The 14,803-nt window shown below is 36.1% G+C and overlaps 1 protein-coding gene across 1 annotated transcript in view; it reads left to right on the plus strand.

The window, feature by feature from the left end:
* LDA (limit dextrinase) overlaps nt 1-14,803 on the plus strand; it is a 52,123-nt gene that overhangs the window by 23,470 nt on the left and 13,850 nt on the right. Inside the window, exons 15-18 of the mRNA XM_028213039.2 lie at nt 195-265; nt 406-498; nt 1,172-1,262; nt 13,548-13,619. Coding sequence (XP_028068840.2) covers nt 195-265; nt 406-498; nt 1,172-1,262; nt 13,548-13,619 — 327 coding nt within the window. The remainder of the gene's footprint in view (nt 1-194; nt 266-405; nt 499-1,171; nt 1,263-13,547; nt 13,620-14,803) is intronic.

Raw genomic sequence — 14,803 nt, forward strand, 5'->3', positions numbered from 1 at the left:
CTGCAGGGAAACCTGTTCCAAAAGGCTTGTTCGGGCTATAAGAACTTAGTCTGGTGCGCAGAAGATGGCCTAAGATACCCTACATAACACACAAAAAAAAGAAAAGAAGAGGATATTCTTGACCTTTTTGTTTGAGTGATAGTACCCAATGCACGAAATCCGTGCTGTTAAAAGATAACTTATTTTGAATACAGGTTAAAGCAAGAAGTGTGCTTAATGGCCTATCAAAGGATACAAGGGGAGTTGATGGTTCTAGTATTTACATGTAAGCATGGAATTATTGAGCTGTTCCTCTCCTTCTAGACATTTTGGTTGTATCATTACCGTTGTGTGATTCCTGTACCATTGCCTCCTTTATATGCATCAATTTCATCTACCTTCGGTTGATAACATTGCTTTTTGTAGATATGGTGAAGGATGGGATTTTGGCGAAGTGGCAAAAAATGGACGTGGGATAAATGCATCGCAGTTCAACCTATGTGGAACTGGAATTGGGAGGTATAGACTTTTTTGTTAGTTTCTCATCCTAAGATATGGTGTAACATCTTTTTTTCTTTGTGTTCCAGTGGCTGGTTCATGCAAAAGAGTAAGTATAATGTATATTGATTCCTTAGATTAAGTCACCATGGTTAACATGTTAACTTGCAAATGTCAGCATCTGTTGCCCTTTGGATTAGAAGGACAATAAACTGTAGCTTTTCCTAACTGAGTAACTCATTTAAAGTGCCCATGGAAAAGATGGATTACCTTGATTGCATGTGAAACCATTAAGTAATATCTAATTACTTCTTGCGACTCAGATAGCTATAATCCCTTAAAGCTTGGTTCTTCTAGGCCTCAGTTTATCAAGAAGAGGATCATGCTGATGAAGGGAATACTGAAAATGAAGAAAATCATGTTGGATTTTTTAATTTTATTTTTGAGAAGTATGTTAAAAAAGCGTCAAAGGCTAGGCAAAAGACTATACAAAATCCAAAAATTGCTCAGGGAAGGGGCTTACCACCCTTAAATACCAACCATTCAAAATGCACATAGAATTTTGAATTATAGTAACATTTTTTTTTTGACTGCGTCAAAGGATGTTCAATTTTTCTCTCCGTAAATAATTAATATCACAGAAATTAGCAGTAAGAAAGTCTTGCTATTAAGTGAATTTTATGTTTTGATTCAGCTTCAATGATCGAATTCGAGACGCATTGCTTGGTGGATCTCCATTTGGCCATCCTCTTCAGCAAGGTTTTGTGACTGGTTTGCTATTGCAGGTAAACAATAGATTTGTCATTGAAAAGGCATTATAAAAGATTATCTATGGATTGTTCTCTCGTCATGACTAAATCTTCTTGTTTTATTTTTATGATAACATTCTGCTCTTAGTGCAAGAATCTGAGTGATATGGAAACTTTTATGATAGTCATTTGAGTAGTACATATGTTTAAGGTAAGTTTAGCCTTTTAGTTTGACAACTTTATCACAAGCTCCTAGGAACAATTGTTAAAAGAGATTAGGATGCATTTGTTTGACAAGAATTAAGGGAAAGAGTCCCACCAATTTCCCATGTTTGGTGTGCACATTTGATAATTTGAATCCCATCCTACATGAATGAGATACCGTTATACAGAGGTTATCTCATTACCATGTGGTGGGGTGGTATATTCATTCCCATTCTCAGTTCATTTAAGAATGTTCTTTTAAATCTAGTCCATAATTGATTCTAGTCTTTCCTTGTGAATATCGAATGGTAATCAAACCTCCTTTTTAGTACACATTTCAAGGCATGTCGAAACAATAAATGGATTTCTGGTTGGGAAATTGTGGAGCCCTATTAAAAACTTCAAAATATGACTCTGTAAATTTTTAGAAGATCAAAAAATTACCTTTATACACTTTTGACAAACTAGTACAAAGCTTTCTTTAGTTCATTTACCATTTATATACCAAGTATGGTAAATATAAGCTTGCTTTCCGGATTGTTGTTTTGAGAATCATTCAGTACTCATATAAATTTCAGGTTTTTGTTTACCAAAAATTAGTTCCCTATTGAGGATGCCATTTTCCATCAAAAGGCTCTATCGAAGTTAATAAGTTGGGTTGAAGGCTGTTAGAATAGGACATAATATTGATTGTATTTTATTCCCTTGCTTGGCGTAATGGGCTGACCCATAAATTATGCCTTATGGCATTCCTGTAATTACTCAGTATTATTAACATAAAAGGGAATGAAGCCTAACTCATTCCCTAACTCTTTCTCTTTTCTAAACCTACATGGTATCAGAGCCTTATTTGGAGGAATCTTACACCAATCACAGCCTCCTTTCCTCCACCGCAGGACTGCCCAGGCCACCCAAACTCTTGCCTAGGACAGTCGGTAGCCCTAACAGTGCCATCGTCTCTCTCTCTCTCTCTCTCTGGCGATAGCTCCTGGTTGTGTGACTAGGGCATTCGTGGCCTCCTAGGTGGTCGACTAGGGCATTCGATCCTACTTGAGTGGTCGTCTAGCCTCTGGATTAGCCTCCCAGGTGGTTGATGAGGGCATTTGTGGCCTCCCAGGTGGTCGACTAGCGCATTCGATCCCCCCTGGCTGGTCGTCTAGCCTCTGGTTAGCCACACGAATGCCTCTGGTTGGTCCTTCCTAGTGTTGCTAATTTTCCCTTGTTTCTTTCTTGTAGTCTCTGTATAACACAAAAATAGAACCAAGAAAAAAAAATTAAAAAAAAAAATGCATTAAAAAAAAAAAAAAAAAAAACAAAAGTTTTCTTTTCTTCTTTATGCTTTCATAGGAGGAGTTGTGCGTTTCCTTCCACTATTATCTTCCGAGTGTGTGATTGGCCCTGGGTTTGAGGGTTGTTTAGTAGAATCTACATGGCAGATTTCACTAATGAGTCGCCAACTTCTCAGCCGCTTAAGAGCGAGAGCTCCCTTGCCTTCTACTATAACTGATAATCTCAACCCTGGCCTTAAAATCACCACTTCTCTATTCAATGGTCAGAACTATCTAGCGTGGTCGCAGAGTCTGACTATTTTCTTGAAGAGCAGAGAGAAATGAGGTATGTTGATAGGATACAGGCACCCACCACCACGGACCCGAGATCACCAACTCCTTCATTATAGGTTGGTTGATGCATTCTATGGTTTCGGAGATTGGAGAGGGGTCTCTTTATTGACACTGCCTAGGATATTTGGGAGGCCGTGACTACCACTTACTCTCGGAAGGGGAACTTCTCCCAATTACAAAACAAAAAGGAGAGGAGCTTTCTACTATTTTTATTATGGAATTATGAAGGAGTTATGAAATTAAGAGAAGTTAGTGACGAAGTAGGAAACAAAAGGATGGAGAGAATTTACATTGCTTATTATGTTGGCTTGAAAGTCAATTTATAGAATACATATTCCATATACGAACAAAACCATAAAGTTATCATAGTCTACTGACATTATTACATTGTAGAAAATTCGCACACCAATACGGCCAAAATTTTGCACCTTTCTACCAAAGGCTATAAGCCTAGATATAGGCTTGGACAAAAGTTCTACAAAAAACAAATATAAGATCAAAAAAGTCTTGAGAACAATAAATAAAAAATTGCCATTATTGGTCATATTCTGACAAACTACAATTATACACAATTATATACACTGTAGCAAATTTGATTGTAAATTATACACAATTAACCAAAGGATCAAAAATCTTTAGCAAATTTGATTGTAAGAGTGGATTTTGGTAAATTCAATTGACAGAAGAGTCAAAAAAATTGACAGCTTTCAGTACACCTAGAGGATATTACCACTGGAATGTAATGCCTTTTGGGTTAAATATAGCACCACAGGTATTTCAACAGTGGATGGATACAATTTTTAAAGATCTTAAAGATTGTTGTGTAGTTTATATTGATGATATACTTATTTTCTCTAAAACCAAGGAGGAGCATGAGAAATATTAAAAATTATTTTGTGAAAAATTCCAAAAACATGAAATTATTTTCTCTCCAAAAAAGATTGAACTAGAAAAAAAAAATCAATTGAATTTTTGGGAATAATTTTAGACCAGAAAGGTTTAAAATTATAAGATCATATTTTGTCCAAAGTACAAGATTTTCCTGATATTCTTGAAAATATAACACAATTACAGAGTTTATTAGGTATTTTAAATTATGGACTAAATTTTATCAAAAGTATTTCAAAAATAGAAATTCCTTGGTTAGCCAAATTAAGGAAAAATATTATTTTTGAATGGACAACAGAAGATGTTTTAATTAAACAAATTAAAGAAAATGTTAAAACTTTTCCATACGTTTATCTTCCTAAAACAGGTGATAAATTAATTTTAGAAACAGATGCCTCAGAAGCATGCTGGGAATGTGTTCTTAAAACAATACCAAGTAATTTATGGCATGATAAAGAGATACCTTTATCAGAAAATGGGATTAGACCAAGAAAAAAATCCAATACCCATAAAATTACAAAAAGAAGAATTGATTTGTGGATATAATTCTGGAATATTTAAACCAAATGAACAGAAATATATTATTTTTGAAAAAGAATTACTTGCAATAAAATTGGCAATAAAAAGTTTTCATATTTATTTAGCCCCAGAAAATTTTATTATACACACTAATAATAAGGCAGTAAGAGATTTCTTGATCAATAAAAAACCTATTGAGTAAGGAAGACGATTAGCCTGGTATAATAAAATTTATGAATATACTTTTGAGGTAGAACATCTTAAAGGTACTAACAATTTTCTTACAGATTTTCTTAGTAGAAATTGTTTCAAAAAATTAAATTACTAAACAAGTAATTTTAATTTTTGCAAAAGTTCTCTAGACCAAGACGAAAAAATGGACAAGGGTAAACAACTCGCTTAAGGAAATTGGGTGACAATTGCTAAAAAAGCAATCCCTAGACAAGAAAAAGTTTATGTTGTATTTTTAGGAAGACAACTTGGAATTTACACAGAATGGAATGATTGCAAAACGCAAGTTTGGGGATATTCAGGTGTAAGCTATAAATCATATGATAGCATGAACAAAGCTAAAAAAGCTTTTTACAGTGCACCAGCTATGCCTGTTTATCTAAAGAATTTTTGTCAAATGATAACTAACCCAGTTCCAACTAATATTTAGATATCTAAACCAGATGAATTTGAGATAAAATATTTTTTCAACCCTGGTATATTCAGAGAAATTTATACAGAACTCAACGGAGTTTGGAAAACTCATATTGTAGACAACAAAGTGAAATTTCGAAAACAAATGGAAGTTCTGGCCAACAAATTAGCTGAGCAAACAGCTAAATTAAAAGATTTGCAAAATCTTTGTTTCAATATCTTTAAACAAATGAATTGTAATGAAGATTTCAATTTTGAAAAAATAAACAATTTTCTTCAGCTATCATACCTCATATCAAATGAGTTTTCTGATCCAGTTTTGGAACAAATAAAAAGAATGTCTTTTTGAAAAAGCAAGAACTTTGCTCTCAAAAGAAAATTATCTATTAATCAAAAATTGAGTTGAGGATCATCTTGATAAGATTAGACAAATCTTAGAACGATCTTATGATAAATTAAATTTTAAAGATGGAATTCCCAAAATAACCATCATGGCAAATCATGGCATATGGTATTTTGAAGATATAGATTGGGGAATAACTAATCAAGTTATTTTTCAAATTTTAGATCCAATCCAATGGATAGAATATCCAAGGATCATCAAAGCAATGCTCTCATGGGTAGTAAAAGGCTTCCGATGGAGTAAATAGTTTACTTTCTGGATCTCCAGCACTATTGGTTGGCGGGAACGAGAACATTTTTTCCAACCATACCAGATTTAGTATCTTAACTAAACTGAAGATTTTGAATTTGAAGATGATTATTTAGATGAAGATTGTTGGAGAGAGCGATTGGAAAATATTCAAAAACTTTCTTTGACAGAATATTGGATAGACAGTCTAATATCTGTTTCACAGGTAGCGTCTGCTATCCATGGCTCAACAAAATTATCAATCATGATCACAGATGGTAGAATAGTATTTGTAATCCATTTTCCCATAACATATCAAAGGTCTGCTATACAAATTAATGAAGCTCTTGACATGTTATTAAATCTCAAAAAGAGAAATAATTTGGATCTTCCGTTGGAACTAGCCATGACCGCGGATGATGTAGAACATTTTCAGAATGAGCAATACAACCAGGATCTTGATTTTCCTCCATCTGAGACTGATGAAGATTATCACAATCTCATAAACCGGATAGAAGCATAGTGGTCCCCACTATCATATGCAGCTGTCTCCTGATCGACTCCAACCTTATCCAGGACACGACTCCAACCTTATCCAGGACACGTGGAGCAGCTTACATTATTAGGTAGAAAGTGGTCAAACAAATCCTTTCAGCCGAAGCTACAAGACAGAAAAGATCTGCCAAATCTTATCTGTTTCAGTCTGTCCCTTTGAAAACCGGGGAGGGTAGATAGTGTATATAATTGTGTATAATTGTAGTTTGTTAGAATATGACCAATAATGACAGTTTTTTATTTATTGTTTTCAAGACTTTTTTGATCTTGTATTTATTTTTTATAGAACTTTTGTCCAAGCCTATGTCTAGGCTTATAGCCTTTGGTAGAAAGGTGCAAAATTTTGGCCGTATTGGTGTGCTAATTTTTTACAATGTAATAATGTTAGTAGACTAGGATAACTTTATGGTTTTGTTTGTATATATAAGATGTATTTTATAAATTGGCTTTCAAGCCAACATAATAAACAATGTAAATTATCTCCATCCTTTTGTTTCCTACTTCGTTACTAACTTCTCTTAATTTCATAACTCCATCATAATTCCATAATAAAAATAATAGAAAGCTCCTTTCCTTTTTGTTTTGTAATTGGTATTTTGAGTTACGTCGCTCCATTGAAAGGTCGATCCAAGTTGGGATGATTATCCTTCAATATTTTACTTTCCTTAGCAATGGGTGGAAGCGACTTAATTACTTTCAGGATTACAAACTAGTCTGTCCCACTGATTTTGTGGTTATTGGAAGTTTGTGGCACAAGAGCGTGTCTTCAAGTTCTTAGAAGGCCTCAATGTGGAGTATGATTCAGTGCGGAGCAGAGTACTTGGCATGGATGTGCTTCCTTCTCTCCAGGAGGTGTTTGCTTTTGTGCAAAATGAGGAGAGTCGCTGCTCTGTGATGCTTCCTTCTGTCACTACTGATCGCTCGGCCTTGATTTCTGCTCCCCTTTGCGATGGAGACTGTGCAACTCATGGTTTTCGTCCTTCCTCTGAGAAGGATAATATTTTTTGTGACTACTGCCGTTGACCTCGCCACACACGAGAGGCCTGTTGGAGCTACATGGGACACCTTTTGGTGGCCGAGGAAACCGTCCTAGTACTTGAGAGGGTAGGTCTAGTCAGTCTAGAGGCCGAGGGGCCAATGCTTGGGCACATCTTTCAGACATGATTGATCCACCATCTTCATCTTCGGTTATCGCTTCTGTTGCGGATGTTTTGGGATTATCTTTCTCGGATTTTAAGATTGCTCTTCGCCACTTGCTAGATCTTCGAGCCTCTACTTTTGCTCTAGGTGCACCCTCTTCTTCCTTTGCCAATTCAGGTAACTTGGCTTCCTCGCAATGTGCATTGCTATCTCATATGCCTGTACCATGGATTATTGATTTTGGTACTTCCAACCATATGTCTGGCTCTTCTAATTTATTTTCAGAGTATAAACCCTTCACAGGTCAAGAAAAAATGCGTATTGCTGATAGTACTATTTCGTCTGTGCCAGGGAAAAGTTTAATTTATGCCGCCTCTTCTTTTCTTTTGTCCCCTGTCCTCCATGTTCCCAATTTTAGTGTTAATCTTTTACCTTTGAGTCATATAACCCGTGACTTAAATTGTAGGGTGACCTTTTTTCCTGATCATTGTCTTTTTGAGGACCTTATCATGAGGAAGAGGATTGGCAGTGGTAGAGAGGAACATGGTCTTTACATTCTGGATTAGACAGACAAGCTGGCCCATTCATCTATTTAGTTACCATCCACCAAGGATGACACTTGGCTATGGCACCGTCACTTAGGACATCCCCCTTTTTTATTACTTAAGCATTTATTTCCTTTTGTCGTTGAGAAAAATAATGTGTCTGATTTTCAATGCGAGTCTTGTCAATTTAGAAAACAACACTGAGCCTCTTTTGCTCCTTCTATTAATAAAAGTTCAGTTCCCTTTTTTTTGATTCATTTTGATGTCTGGGGTCCATCCCGTTTTGTGTCTTTAACCGGTCACAAATGGTTTGTTACCTTCATAGATGATTGTTCTAGGTCTACTTAGGTATATTTGATGAAAGATAAAAGTGAGGTGTTTTCTGTGCTTCAAAACTTCCATAAAATGGTTTGTACTCAGTTTGGGGCGGTTGTCAAAATTCTACGTTCTGATAATGGGGGGGAATATATTGACTCAGGTCTTGCCACTTACTTCACCACTCATGGCATTATTTACTAGACTTCATGCACTAATACCCCTCAACAAAATGGTGTTGTAGAACGTAAAAATTGCCATCTCCTTGATGTCGCCCGTTGTCTATCCTTTGAGATGCGGGTTCCTCAATCCTATTGGGGGATGCGGTTCTCATTGCCGCTTATGTGATTGATCATCTTCCTACCCAAGTCCTTCAAAAACAAACACCTCTTCAAGTTTTGTTCGGGTCAACCTCTTCCAGGTTCTCTATTTCTCCTAAGACCTTTGGCCCGTATTTGCTTTGTCCATAATTAGTCACCCACTCGTGGTAAATTGGATCCTAGGTCCCTTAAGTGTGTTTTTATGGGTTATTCTGCCACCAAAAAGAGTTATGAGTGTTATCATCATCCTACTCGCAAATGATTTGTTTCCATGGATGTCATTTTCTTTGAGTCTCAGCCTTACTTTTCGGCCTCTGTGGTATTCCAGTCATCCCTTCAGGAGGAGCCTTGGAGTGAAAAGATTCTTGTTTCACTTCCGCCAGTGGTTGAACAGACTGTGTTACATGGACTCGGCAGTTGAAGGTGAAGTACCCGTGTCGACACAACACGACACGACACGACACGACATGGGTGCGGGTACGGGATCTGTGTCGGATTCACCTCCTCTCTCTCGGACACGGCTAATCGAAAAGGAAGAAGAAGATTGAGATACTTACATGAATCTGTTGGGTTCGAGATCTGGATTCGTTGGATCATAGCTTTATCGACGAGTGAATGTCGGCTACAATAACCATGTCATCTAGAGTTAGAACCGAGAGAGAGAGAGAGAGTCATAATCACCAAGTGTGAAGGAGAAGAAAGAGGAGAGCTTTGATGGTGCTGTGCGTATTTCTTTCTTTCTTTTTTTTTTTTGAACTCTGCTGTGCGTATTTTAGAGAGAGGAAAGAGGAGAAAAAGAGTGAGAGAAAAGAGAGAGTTTGACTGGCTATATATAGTTGGAGAGCATTTGCTAGGTTTGGCTAATGAGCTAGACCCAAATAAATCAAATAAAAGTTTGGGCCTATTTAGTATTTTGTATTTGCCTTATTTCGTTTGGGCCTATAATATTTTATTCTGGCTTATTTAATTTTTTGGGCCTAAATAAAATAAGTATGGGCCTATTTAGTTTTTTTAGTGTTTTGTATTTGGCTAACATATTTATTAAAATAAAAATAACTTATTTTATCATATATAATATAATTTATTTATATCTAAAATAATTTATATTTTCTTTGTTTTATTTAACAAAATCTGTTATTTATTCCTTATTTTTTTTAAACTCATCTTCATAAAATAAATATATTTAAAAAAAAAAAAAACTATCTAACGTATCCTCGTATCCGTATCCAAATTTGGATCCATATCCATGTATTCTTAATTTTTAATTTTGAAGTGTCCGACCCCTAGATACACACCCGCACCCGATATCCGTACCCGAGTCTGGGTAACATAGTGAATAGATAGAGGATGATGAGCCAGCAGTTGTTGAGGAAAAAGTAGGCAAAGTTTATGTCAGAGACCAGGATAGACAGCAAGACACCTGGATGCAAGAGCCTACTTTCCCTCCTCCACTGCCAACTTCTTCTCCTGATGAGTGTTCAGATTCAATCCTCTCTCCTGAGAGTCCCAGTAATTTTGATCCTAGTGCTCATATTCCTGATTTTTCAGATTTTGATGTTCCCATTGCTAATAGGAAGGGAGTTAGGTCATGTACTCAACATCCTATTACTAATTATGTCTTTTATGCTAATCTGTCTTCGTCATATAAGGCTTTTTTGTCTAAAGTGTCTTCTATGAGTCTACCTATCAGTTTTCGGGATGCTCTCTCTATTCCTGAATGGAAGCATGCCATGATAGAAGAGATGAGAGCTCTCAGCAAGAGTGGTACTTAGGAGTTAGTAGAGTTACCTAGAGGCAAACATCCAGTTGGGTGTCAGTGGATGTACATGGTAAAACACAAAGTAGATAGTTCCATAGAACGGTACAAAACAAAATTAGTTGCTAAAGGTTTCACTCAAACTTATGGGGTAGATTACCAGGAGATATTTGCACCGGTTGCTAAAATGAACTCTGTGAGAATCTTATTTTCTCTTGCTACAAATTTGAATTGGCCACTACATCAGTTTGATGTGAAGAATGTCTTTCTTCATGGAGACCTAGCATAAGAGGTCTATATGGATATTCCTCCTGGTTTTACAGATGCTAAGCCCAAAGATAAAGTATGCAGGCTCTGAAAGTCACTTAACGCACTAAAGTAGTCTCTTAGGGCTTAGTTTGAAAGGTTTGCTCGAGCTATGTTGAAATATGGGTTCAAGTAGAGTCAAGCTGATCACACCTTATTTGTAAAACACTCCTTACGAGGTAAGACCACAACTCTAATTGTTTATATTTATGATATTGTTTTGACAGGGGATGACGTTGAGGAGATCCCTCGATTGAAGGAATACTTAGCCAAAGAGTTTGAAATCAAAGATTTTGGTAGTGTTTAAAGTATTTCCTGGGTATTGAAGCAATTAGGAGCAAGGATGGCATCTTCATATGTTAGAGAAAGTATGTACTTGACTCGCTAAAGGAAACTGGACTGCTTAGCGGTAGACCATGCGATACACCTCTAGAACCAGGTCAGAAACTAAGTGAGGATGAAAAGGGAGAGCCTGTGGATAGGGAGAGATACTTGAGACTAGTGGGCAAGCTTATATACTTATTGCACTCACGTCCAGACATTGCCATTGTCGTGAGCATGGTTAGTCAGATTATGCATGCTCCTAGAACTTCCCACTTAGAGGCAATTATGAGAATCCTGAGATACTTGAAATCTTCTCTTGGGAAAAGTCTCTATTTCTCAATACATGGCCATCTCAGTGTGGAGGCATTTACTGATGCAGATTGGGTTAGATTAGTCACTGATAGACGATCAACTTCCGGATATTGCACATTTGTTGATGGCAACCTAGTCACATGGCGAAGTAAGAAACAGAATGTAGTTGCTAGATCTAGTGCTAAGGCAGAATTAAGGGTTATGGCTCAGGGTGTATGTGAGTTGCTATAAATTAAACTATTGTTGGGAGACTTGAGAATCCATCAGACTGACTCCATAAGACTATACTGTGACAACAAGGCCGCAATCAACATAGCTTATAATCTAGTTCAACATGATAGAACTAAGCATGTGGAGATTGATTGGTACTTTATTAAGGAAAAACTCACTAGTGGCACTATATGTCTTCCATTTGTGAATACTGTGGACCAACTAGCTAATGTTCTCACCAAGGGATTAGGGAGCAAACTATTTCATGGCATTCTCAACAAGCTGAGCATAAGAAATATATTCGCATCAGCTTGAGGGGGAGTGTTAGAATAGGAAATAATATTGATTGTATTTTATTCTTATTTTATTCCCTTGATTGGTGTAATGAGCTGACCCATAAATTATGCCTTATGGTACTCCTGTAATTACTTAGTATTATCAATATAAAAGAGGATGAAGTCTAACTCATTCCGTAACTGTTTCTCTTCTCTAAACCTACAAAGGCTTGGAAGGACAACCTTTCTGGACAAGTCTTTGATGGTATAGCAGCTTGTTTGAAAGATTTTGATGATGAAAAGTGGCACTGCAAGTAAGGATTATTTTGTGGTTAATGAAGGTTACTTCCAACACATTTGACTTGAGACGAAGATGAAGTTGATGAAAGTCATTTGAAAACCACATGATATTATAGGAAGTGGTTAAACCAAGCCATGTTTTTCCATGGCTAATAAATCAAGATAAAATTTTTGATGTTTTAGAAGAGCCTTATTCTTTTGATTGGCAAAGATTTCAAGAAATTTCATCATCAACATATTATTTGATAGAAAAAGAAAAATGTTGTTTTGATAAAGTAAAGGCTCGCTCTTTCCTTACAATATCAATTATCTTGCCCATGGCAAGATCCAGAAAAACACAATGTGTTGCAAAGAATATTAGACTAAAACTTGGTTGCTTGGTAGGGCTACTAACAGAGAGAAGACTATTAGAGAGATTTGGAACGTGGAATATCATTAAACGAGATGTTAGAACTTTTGGGACAACTTGAAGGTTTATCACCCAAAGAGAGGAAAGAGTTCATGGGACAACTTGGAGAATCTTTCTGTAAAAACTATACTTGGGCAAGTCTCATGCATTGTGTGGTGTCCTATTTTGATAACGTTTTGGTTCACAAGAGGCCTGCCAAATGGGTGTCTTATTCACATTTAAATGTGGCTGCAGCTGATGTGCATAGCAGGGAATTTCTACTGAAGGAAGAGTATCTTGTTTGGGTACTTTTTTGTACCACATTAAACCACTATGGTCAGACTCAGCCTTCTCTGTCTCAAACACCAAAACAGTGTCAATCCCATGCTTGGATTTGTCAAAGCTTATACACGATGGACTTTATATATGATGTTAATGCTTGAATTCATCAAAGCTCTCAGCTGATGATATTAAATTGATATGCCAAAGCAGCCCTCTGCCTCTTGAATATTTTCCATTGATCCACAGATCCACCCAAATACATATAACAAAATAACAAATGAGTACCTAAGAGATTTCAATGGAAGATAAAAGACAAGAATGGAAGACCCTTAGAAGAAGCAAATAGAGTAGATCACAATAGGTGACGATCCATTTAATGGAAGACTATTTACAGTAAACCTTAGGGGGTGTATTCGTAATCTACCCTTTTGAAATTTGTTGTGTTAACGTGTTTGTGTTGGGTTGCGTGTCCATGATTCTTAGTTGTCAATTCAATTTTGTTCATTGCTCTACACTTCCTACAATTTTGTTAATGTATAATTTATGTTGTGTTTTAGAACCCACATCTTTGTTGAAACGAAGACCAATGAATTTGGCCATCTACATAAAATTTTGGTTGCTCTAGGTGTGAACAGTGTCAAAATTTATAGTTGGTTTGTTACAGAATATAAATAAAAGATTGTTGGATGGCTGCTTTCTTTCACGTTTTTTTTTTTTTTTTTTGGATTACAGTTAATTGTATGATCATATTTAATCAATGAATTTGCTTATGCTTCTTTGGCAGCCCAATGATCATGACCATGGTTCTAAAGCAGTTGAAGAGTGTATGCTTGCTGGATCAAAGGATCACATTGAGGTCGGCAGTCTTCATACCTTCCTACTTTAAATTGTCTTAAGTTTCTCTTGTTTCAGCTCAGATACACCAGTCTAGTGGAGAGTCCTTAAAACCCTATATAAAAATGGTGCGATTTAAATGGAGGAAATATTTTGGTTTATGCTGTTCATCAAGGCATAAGAAATACTGCTTCTAACTAAGTGCATTGTGGGAGAGGTCCAGTTGGTAGCAGTGGTAGGTGAAGTGTATTTAGGTTGCATCTTGTTTATGTATGTATAGTTGAGTTTATAACATTCTTTCATTGTTGTAAAATGGTTTTTGACTTTGGTTAGTAGTTGCTACCTTATCCATAGATTTGGTTGAGTTGTTCATATGCCGGCATCTGGAGTACTAGATGTCCTTGTGTACTAGCTGTGGAGAGAAGTAAAAATGAGTTCAGAGATCTTTTAGCTCAAACAAGTTACCCTGTTATTCGGTCAACTTCTTGTTCAAACAAGTTATGAGAATGATAGCAGGCTTCCACATACAAGTTTTTGGTACTGTGCAACTTGTGTGAATAATATTATTAGGGTTTTGCTCTGGTGTCGATCTTGCCAATCCTCCCAATCTGTGGACATAGATTCTCACGTGATTGTGTCGTGCATGTCTGAGAATGATGTATCCTCGCATTCTGTTATATTGTACATATATATATTTCAGGCCCCATAGGAGATAATGGTGGATTTAAGAAGAGAATACATTAGAGATAAGTTATTGAGATGTATTACTGTGATTAACAATTACATATGTAGAGCAATAAGTTAGCATACGAATGACTGGATGAGAGGCATATATGCTAAAAATGATAGTAGTTAGCATTTCTTATTCTTCTTCTTTGCTTTTCAATTGCACTTTACCTATGAAAAAAAAAAAAAAAAGTGAAAAAAAAAAAAAAAGTGAAAAAAAAAAATGACAGCTTAGACTTTGTTGTTGGGAAATAAATGCTAGATAGTGTATGTGTAAGTTGATGAGAATCTTTTCTTTTTTTTGATCAGCAACAAAGGTGAAACTTTATTACAAAAAAAAAAAAAAAAAAAAGATGAAGCACAGTAGGAAAGGGACAAGAAGTCCACCAACAAAGAAAAAAATGACTAAATGATAAGAAATCTCTCCAATTAGTGCACCCTATATCAATGGTTCTACCCTAAGGGGATGCTCTGAGCCCC

This window comes from Camellia sinensis, chromosome 8, assembly GCF_055761805.1.
Source record: "Camellia sinensis isolate YWXY chromosome 8, ASM5576180v1, whole genome shotgun sequence".
Lineage (NCBI taxonomy): Eukaryota > Viridiplantae > Streptophyta > Magnoliopsida > Ericales > Theaceae > Camellia > Camellia sinensis.